Source organism: Hyperolius riggenbachi, chromosome 7 (genome assembly GCF_040937935.1).
Source record: "Hyperolius riggenbachi isolate aHypRig1 chromosome 7, aHypRig1.pri, whole genome shotgun sequence".
Lineage (NCBI taxonomy): Eukaryota > Metazoa > Chordata > Amphibia > Anura > Hyperoliidae > Hyperolius > Hyperolius riggenbachi.
The window spans coordinates 164,904,693-164,913,757 of NC_090652.1; the positions used below are offsets into that span (position 1 = coordinate 164,904,693).

The 9,065-nt window shown below is 39.4% G+C and overlaps 1 protein-coding gene across 2 annotated transcripts in view; it reads left to right on the plus strand.

Moving 5' to 3' along the window:
- HECW2 (HECT, C2 and WW domain containing E3 ubiquitin protein ligase 2) overlaps positions 1-4,932 on the plus strand; it is a 262,291-nt gene extending 257,359 nt beyond the window's left edge. For both annotated transcript variants that reach the window (XM_068244844.1, XM_068244845.1), the window contains one exon: positions 4,463-4,932. In XM_068244844.1, the coding sequence (XP_068100945.1) occupies positions 4,463-4,574 (112 nt within the window). In that variant the 3' untranslated portion in view covers positions 4,575-4,932. The remainder of the gene's footprint in view (positions 1-4,462) is intronic.
- Positions 4,933-9,065: the final 4,133 nt, after the last annotated feature.

The following is a 9,065-nucleotide window of genomic DNA, read 5'->3' on the forward strand; positions in this document are numbered from 1 at the left end:
GTGGGCTACATATCTTTCTGATTCATTATCATAACAATAGCTAAAAGCTAACAAAAGCTCTATGTATTTTTGCATACCCATGCATTTGAAAGTAGGTCCTGGACAGTGACCTATGAGGGAATTTTGGCATCCTCTTTTAAAGTAAGTGGACCGCCAGATGTTCATCCCCTAGGTAAATAGATAAAGGGGTAATATTTAACTCCCTACTTATTTAGAGCAAATGGTTTAATGAAAAAACTTTAGTTTAAAAAAAAACAACTCTAAAATATTTCCCTGTGTGGGACGTGACCAAGAGATGTGGCCAAGGTCAAATATAAGAGAAAACATTGTACCTTGGCTGGTAAGGTTACCAAAAAAATTGTTTTCTTTCGAATATGCGACCTGCAGGCCTATGCAGGTCGCATAACACTAATATAACACTAACCTTCACCCTCCTAACCTAACTAACTAACCTACTCTCTCCTCTGCTTAAAATTGACCTCCTCTCTCCTGTGTCTATTATTATCCTCCCCTCTTCTGTACCTCCCACTAACCTCATCCTCTACTCTGCCTAACCCTAACCTTCCCAACTTTCCAGATTCTGTCATGTCCAAGAAGGTGACATGACACCAGGCAAATAGTGAAATGACAGGAAATCCATTTTGCACATTGGCCTGCCAATGTTGGACTTTGGCTGGTGATGTTACAACTACATTTGCCGTTTTGAGAAATGGCCATCCAGTTCTCCCTTTGGCCAACTTCTGGCTTTGGCCACAACATATACAACAAACAATTTAAAAGAAAGACACAATAAATGTCAGTTTTGCATATCATACCCATATTATCAATATAAACCCCATGTGGGTAATATATATGATTTCTCAGAAATCTCCAGAGGTGTGACAAACCCACCCTTCCGTATAAATTGTACTGAGATTATTAGTATAAATTGACAACACTCGTATGCTTGTATAGGGCTGAGCACTTGGCTCGATGCGTGCATTTCATGAGATACGTTTACTTCCTCAGGAGTGTGGGAAGGAGGGTATATACACACACAAAAAATTGTATTATAATAGGTATAAGCAAGAAATTTTGAATCAGGATGATACCATTTATTGGTATAAAAACACCTACATGTCACAGTGCGAAAATGGGTGATATAACCGTACCTTCAGCTGGTATATAGAAAATGGAGAATGTTTGTCACAATATAACTATCTGTCCCTTGGACAAATGCAAAATGGGAGAAATATTTTGCACAACGTTTTTTATAAACCTCGGTAGAGGCAGTATAATATAATGTCGCAAAGATCGATAGGATCTAATCAAATATATCAGAGCAAATAGTTTTATCCGAAACAGGTTCTCCAAGATCCAACCATCTGGACCAACACTGTGTGTTCAGCTTATACTGGAATTCACGTTATATTCAGGTCACTTTTTATTTCACTTTTTGAGGGGGTAAAGTTGGCTTATACTCGGAACAGCTTATATTTAGGTATACATGGTATGTGCAGTTGTGGGTATGAAAAAATAGGTTAGAATCCACGGGTTCAGAACTTCTGTATAAGAAAATGCACTGCTTGGATACAAATCCACCTGAACTCAAAATATTTTTTGCCAATCCCACCAGTAGTAAAAAATGGTGCCGTACATTTCCCCTAAATACAAATAGCAACATTAGCTTAATGCCTTCATGCCTAGCACATGTGCAGTGGTTCAGAGCTGCAGTATATTTACTAGTCATGAGAAGGAAATTCTCCTAACATGCACGTTATTAAAAACTAAAGAAAATAAATCAAGACAATCAAAGGCAGCAGCTGATCAATTAGTTGGCAGCAGTTTAATTAACCAGCAACCAGAGGCTTCAATTTGCTTAATTTAATGCCTTCCTTGGGTCAGTGGAGATTGCCAATGGTAGGAGAATGTTTTGAGTATAAATGTACCACTGGTAATACCTATAAAGTAAGTTCTTCACAAGATCTCTGCCATTGCTATCAGTGCAATTGCATTACAATCAAGGTTAGCCAAAATTACATATGATTTGCACAAGGCTCCATTTGGGTGGGGTTATTTCATCAATATGTTCACGTAGGTAACACAGTAGAGAGCAGGGGCGTAACAATAGACCCTGCAAAGGATGCAGCTGCAGGGGGCCCAGAAGCGGGAGGGGACCCCAAGGGTGGAGAAGTTTGTTTTCCGTGTCCTGAGAGACTGACAGCTAAAGGCACAGAGAGAAATGGCTTTCTGCTCCTTGACTGACTGTTCTAGTGACTGCATTTGCTCAGCCGCTGATAAGAAATCATACAGTTTTGCAGATAAAGATTTGTAGACAGTACCTATTCAGAGTGCAGCAGGCTCTTGTGTCCAGCGCCCAGTCCCCAACCTATCTACCCCTTCCAAGTGCTGTGTACTGTAGTGATGCTGGAGAAGTCTGCAGAGCCAGTTCTGCTCCGTCAGAGGTGGACAGAGTGGGTGTAATAAGCTGAGACTGGGGGCACACTTGTCTGTCCGTTTTTTGTATGCGTTCTCTGCACACCATGTCTGTATGTGTGAAAATATGCACATTTTATCACAGAAGCTAATGTAATTGATAGACAGCAGTGAAGCACAGCTCACATTGTCTCTGTTTATCTGCATGGGGAAAACACATTCAGGTGTGCACCAGCCAATTGAAGAACATTGGTTCTCAGTTTATCTGTGCAGAAAGCAAGGGGAGAGAGGGCATCTAAAGTTTTGCTGGGGGGCCTAGTGATTTCTAGTTACGCCCCTGATAGAAAGCCCACTGTTTTACTTGTTTAGTGATGGTTAGCAACAAAATTGTCATCTTTGCCCGTTGTCTAAAAAATGTGTAAACCATTTTATGGCCAGCAGCTCCCAGCCCCAGGTTCACACTAAGCTTGTTTGCTAACTAGTTAGAGGTCAGGGTCCCTTCCAGGGGGGTGGCCTCGTCATGGTGGAGGGGTCCAGTGCGAAGCACTCTGCATGCAAACTGTATTTGGACGCTAACATCTTCCATCACTGTTAATTTGGTGCATCTGTTTTGAATGCAAAATGTGTATTCTGTCTATAATTAGGCTCTGCACACTTATACTGTTAGTCATCAAGATGCAGCCTGTCTTGGGAAGCGCTCTGATCTCTCCCTGCTGTCTAAAAAAATGAAATTGTACACAAAACTTTTGTTTTTATAGTTTTGGATAGAGACAGAAAACATAAGAGTCCATGTATATTTTTAATGCTGTTCTGCTGATATCTTTTTCACAGTTGATGAGATTTCTTCTCACATCGACTCCCAGTGACAGTTGACATTGGTGCTGTAAGTGAATGGATTCCTTTCCACATGTGACAGACAGCAATAAAAATGTGCTGTTAATGAAGAGGAGCAGGGATAGATTTTTTGATTTTTTTACTTTCTGCGTTACTGCTTAGACATTACTCTTGTAGTCAAATTTGGAAAATGTTTATTTTTGATGGTTTCAGTGGCCTTCCCCCTTACAAACACACTGTCCGGCGTGTTCAGCTATGTGCTGATCAACATGTTTGGCTATATAGAGGAGGAAGAACCACCAGGAGCGAGCTGCAGGTTCCTGTGGCCATATATAACAATAGGGATCAAGCATGATTTTCTATCATTCCCAATTGCTAATGAGCCACCAATGGGGGACATCTGCAATCACTTTGCCTAGGCACCAAAAACAGTCTTGCGCAATTGTTTTGGGTGAACTAATTTGTAAGTGTATAAGGGTTAGCAGACTGAATATATAATCTTTGGCAGGGCTTTGTATTAGTAAACAATTACACAAATATGGTAGAATCAAATTTTAAGAACTACTTTAGGCCTGCTATAGATTTATGGAAAAAAGGTCTTGTTGCACTGTTACTTTGGCCCATAGTGAGCCACACAAGGTAGCAGACTTCTGCTGCTTGATAGCAAACTCTGCACTCACATTGGGTTTTGTATATAACTACTGCTTCACTCTTAGTTATTTTCATTAAATGAAATAAAAGGAAACTTTAGATAATTAGTGTGGATTGCTAATATTGTTTGTAAAACAAAGTAAGAAACCTATTTATAAAGTGACATTAAAAATACAAACTTAAGGTTCTCATTTTTAACACTAAAAAATGACATGCAATTTATAACGATGCAATGAGGAACATCCCATCTCTTCACAAGAATAATTTTGCCACCTTTTAGATGGTGATCACTAGTCAAGACTATGGAATTGATTATAAGTTGGTGATTGGCAGCAAATGCAAGCCTCACCCATCCTGGGGCTGACCCTTGATCATTCCACAGCTACCAGCGACCATCGTTTTTTTCACAGAACACAGACTATTCTTTCACACTCTTAATGATTCTGACATCATGTGACTGGATCAACCAACTGGTAGACAGCAGCACAGTAGCATCTCAAAAAGATATATTATGTCTATAGCACAATATAAGAGATAACAGTTTTATTTTGTTTTCTTACAGAGCCCATACATGCTTCAATCGATTAGATCTTCCACCATATCCTTCGTTTTCCATGCTCTTTGAAAAGATGTTAACAGCTGTGGAGGAAACAAGTACATTTGGCCTTGAGTAAATGCTTCTCATTTTTGTTTAATGAAGCACCTTTGCAAGCAAATGTTTTTCATCACCACCAAAAAACTTCAGTTACAAAAATTTTGTATAACAGATTTTTTTCTGTTATGTTGTATCAAAATCTTCAAATCCAGGACTCCAGGATGTCGATGTTTGCCCTTACATTTGGGAAATATGATTTGTACAGCAACATGGAGAAGAGGAAGAATATCATCCAGTTAAGACCATCATTTTATAATACAGGACTGTAACATGTTACATTATAGCTTTCTGCTGTTATTACATCTGTAGCTCTAACAGGATAACAACAGAGCAACTGCACTTAGTGTAAATAAATTGAAAGAGAACATAGAACTATATATTGCATTCCAGTTTGTATGTGTCTTTTTGAGGTGCTTGCATGGTGTGCATCCTAATTTTAGTTACAGTACCAAAGCGACCATTTCTCTTTTTCCACACATAAGGAACTAGTCAGAATTGTGAAACAACGTACTGTATTTACACTTTTCATGGTAAACAACTGTGCCCTTTGCCAGATACAGGGACTTATGCTATGTACACTTTTTTTTGTCACCTGTTGGAATCGATATCCAATCCCTAGTGCAAGTGTTCTGGGCACGAGCACATACAGACATGTCCTTAGGCTACCACCAGTAGATTAATTCTGTTGCTATGGAAGAGAGAAGACCTTCCGGTGGGAACAATGCCCTTGGTCTTTTTCTTAAAGATATAGCATGCTCACCCTGGGGGACATTTGTACACACAGTAGGTTCTAAGTCTTAAGTCTCATACACATTTCCAACATGCACACAACCACACAACCTGACGAACCACATGACCTGTATGTCCACACGCCTAGACAGCTAAACAACCACCTCAATTAACATACTACACATGCAAGAGGATTGACAGACTACACATACAAAACAAGTACAAGTCTTTCAAACAACTTGTATACACGCACCAACTACATGATATTATTATTATTATTGATTTATAAAGCGCCAACATATTCCGTGGCGCTGTACAAAGTAATAAACAAACATGGGGTACATAATAATACAGACAATGCTATACACCAAAATACAAGATACATAATTAGTGACAAAATACAACGAATGATACAAAAGCAAATTATAGAATTGGTAATGACAGTGATAAAATTAACATGATGAATAAAATGTATGATGGTTACCAAGACACAAATATCAGACCAACATAGATCCAACAGTTGAATTGATCAAACCGCCTGTTATCAGTTGCTCATAAAGTTGTTTGCACACGTACACATACCTGATTATCGTCCAACAGACTAAAGTCAGATGATAATCAGGCTGCAGGTTGGTCTGTGTGTACTTAGCTTTAGAATCTAAAGCCCCATACACACGCTCAACAGCAGTATTTTATGCAGCACAATTATCAAACAACTTTTGTTGTGAAACAACCCAAAAAAAGTTGCTTGCTGTTGTTCAGACAACTGACAAGATGTTGTGTGAACAATAGCAAGCAACTTTTTTTGGCAGTTTCAACTTGTTTCACAACAAAAGTTGTTTGATAATTGTGCTGCATAAAAGACCGCTGTTGAGTGTGTGTGGGACTTAAAGGCTCTAACACACGTCCAACATGCACACAACAACACGACAAACCACACAACCTGATGACCACACAACCTGCATGTCGACACGCCTAGGCGGCTAAACAACCAACTCAATTAATATACTGCGCACGCAAGAGGAATGATGGACTACACATTCAAAACCAGTACAAGTCTTTTAAACAACTTCTCACCAACTGCATGGTATCAGACCAACATAGATCTGACAGTTGTATCGGGCAAACTGCCTGTTATCAGTCGCTCGTCAAGTTGTTTACACGCGTACACATGCCTGATTATTATCCAACAGACTAAAGTCAGATGATAATCAGGCTGCAGGTTGATCCATGTGTCCTTAACTTAAAGAAAACCTGTAACATCAAAAAGTTCCCCTGGGGGGGACTCACCTCGGGAGGGGGAAGCTTTTTGATGTTACAGTAACTGAGTGGATGCCTTGGTCAAGTTCAGTCTAGAGCGTATACAAAACTTTAGAGATAAGCAGTACCACTGCTGTACAAAACCTTTCACAAACATTTTTCTCTGCAGTATCGTAATAGGTCCGATAGAATGAGGCAGATAAAATGTTTATTCAGCTGATGATCAAGGTACGGAACATCAGTCTTCTTTCTCTATTCCAATTTATAAGAATGTCACATATCTTAATAGTTGCACATTGCTTGTAACATGAAAAGTGTGGCCCCACTATCTTTTGTTTCACAAGTTTCAGTGTACTTTATGTGTAAAAAAAAAATGAAAAGGTCACTTTTAAGGGTGGCCACATGAGTGTTGGTGGCGAGACAACTGTGCACTTGCATGGCGCTCAGATCCACCACAATCACCAGATGGATGTAGTGCACGCATTAAAAGCACAATCTTTCACAGAAGAGAAGAGCATCACCTACTTGCAGAGTCTATCTGTTGATAAAAATCAGTTCCAACAGTTAAATATTCAATAAGTGCTTGAACTGCTCACATTGTTTGTTTTCATAAAGTTGAGTATGAGCCATTCCAAGAGTCAAAAATGTATCAACCAGGAAACATGTTAAGATGTCAATCCAAAAGTGATAATTCTATTATTGGTGGAATATATTGAGCTAAGTCTTTATTAGCATTTTAAAGTCAATTGGTGTTCATTTAATGCTTTCTGAACTGGTACGGCAGGTGACTTTCAGTGCTGTGTGCACCTTCACATTTCTAGCGGGTCACACAGGAGTCTCATATTCTGGGAAACTTAAATTCAGGCTTTCATTTGGTTGTGGTTAGTAATATACAAGATCTGTGAGTAAAGCCTCATACACACGCTCAACGAAAGTCTTTTAAATGCACAATTATCAAATAACTTTTGTTGTTGAAACAACCAAAAAAAGTTGTTTGCTATTGTTCAATCAAATCTATACAACAGTTGGATTGATTTGAGATGCATCTTATCAGTTGTTTGAACAATAGCAAACAACTTTTGTTTGGTTGTTTCAACAACAAAAGTTGTTTGATAAGTGTGCATTTAAAATACATTTGTTGAGCGTGTGTATGGGGCCCAAGGCTTCCTTTAACAGTGGTAGGTCATTGGCAAAACATAGGGATTAGGAGGGGGAATGAGGACTGCAAAATTAATGGCTCTATTCAAACCCATTAAGAGTCAGTCAGTATTTGCATGATCTGGACATTTTGCAGGTATGTAAAGGTGTATGCTAACGGATTAGAAACTTTCAAGGGAGCACAGGTTACTTCAAATCTACTGGAGACCCCACAAGTGAGATCTGGCTAGCCACTTGTTTTGGTTTCACTTTGTTTAGCTTTAACCACGCTAGTTGTCAGCCATTGTCTTCTGTGAAAGTGCAGTGAAGTCAGAATGAGTAATCTGAGCATCTGAATGAAAGTAGTCTCTCTCCCCACAGATCTCTGTATGTGTGCAGAGATCTTCAGTCTTCCACTATTCCAGGAGGAGTACTGTGGTTGATGAACTTTTAAAGGTTACATGAGGCGTAGTAAAGTATTGCAGCTTTACTTACCTTGGGCTTCTTACAGCCCCTAGAAGTCTGTGTCCCTAGGCCTAGTTCCGCAGTAACCCAGTCGTCCGCTGTCCTTTCCATAGTGGCCTGGGACACAGAAACTTCTAGGGGCTGGAAGAAGCCTCAGATAAGTAATGCTGGAAATACACGGGTCGATTTTGCCGCTCGATTTCGCGCCTGATCGTTTTCCACGCTCAATTCTGCAGGCGATTCCCTTATCTACCATTCGTTTGTCTTATCTTTTCCCATTGTCCTCCATGTAGAATCGAGTGCGGAAACGATCAGGCGCGAGATCGGACATGTCGGAAATTATCTATCGAGCCCTCTAAATGGCTCAGAATCGACCCGTGTATTCCAAGCATTAAGCTGAAATACTTTACTAAGCCTCATGTATCCTGTAAAGATATATATGTTAAGCAGAGCAGTAGAGGAGTGCTTTATGGGAAAATAAGTGGTGTAAATGATTTGTGACTTTTAACAGATATTTATTTTCAAATATAACTATTACCTCAAGTGTTGATTTTCACTCCTTTACATGTGCCAGTAATACAAAAAGATTTTCACATTCGTAAATTATGTCAAAATGCATGACACATTCATTTGTCTGCTTCTCTGATGTGTTACTTTATATATTATACTGTGTGGACTAACTATGTCTTTCTGCTAGTCATTTTCTTATGAATAATTTTATCACATTCTTATATACAGGCGAGTATAAAATATAATATATACAGAATACTGCTGCCAGACTGCTAACCAACCAACCCCGTCACTGCCACATAATGCCAGTCCTGCATTCCCTTCACTGGCTACCTATAGAATGGAGGGTCCTATTCAAGATCGGCCTACTGACATTTAAACCCCTGATTAATCCATGCCCTGGATACAT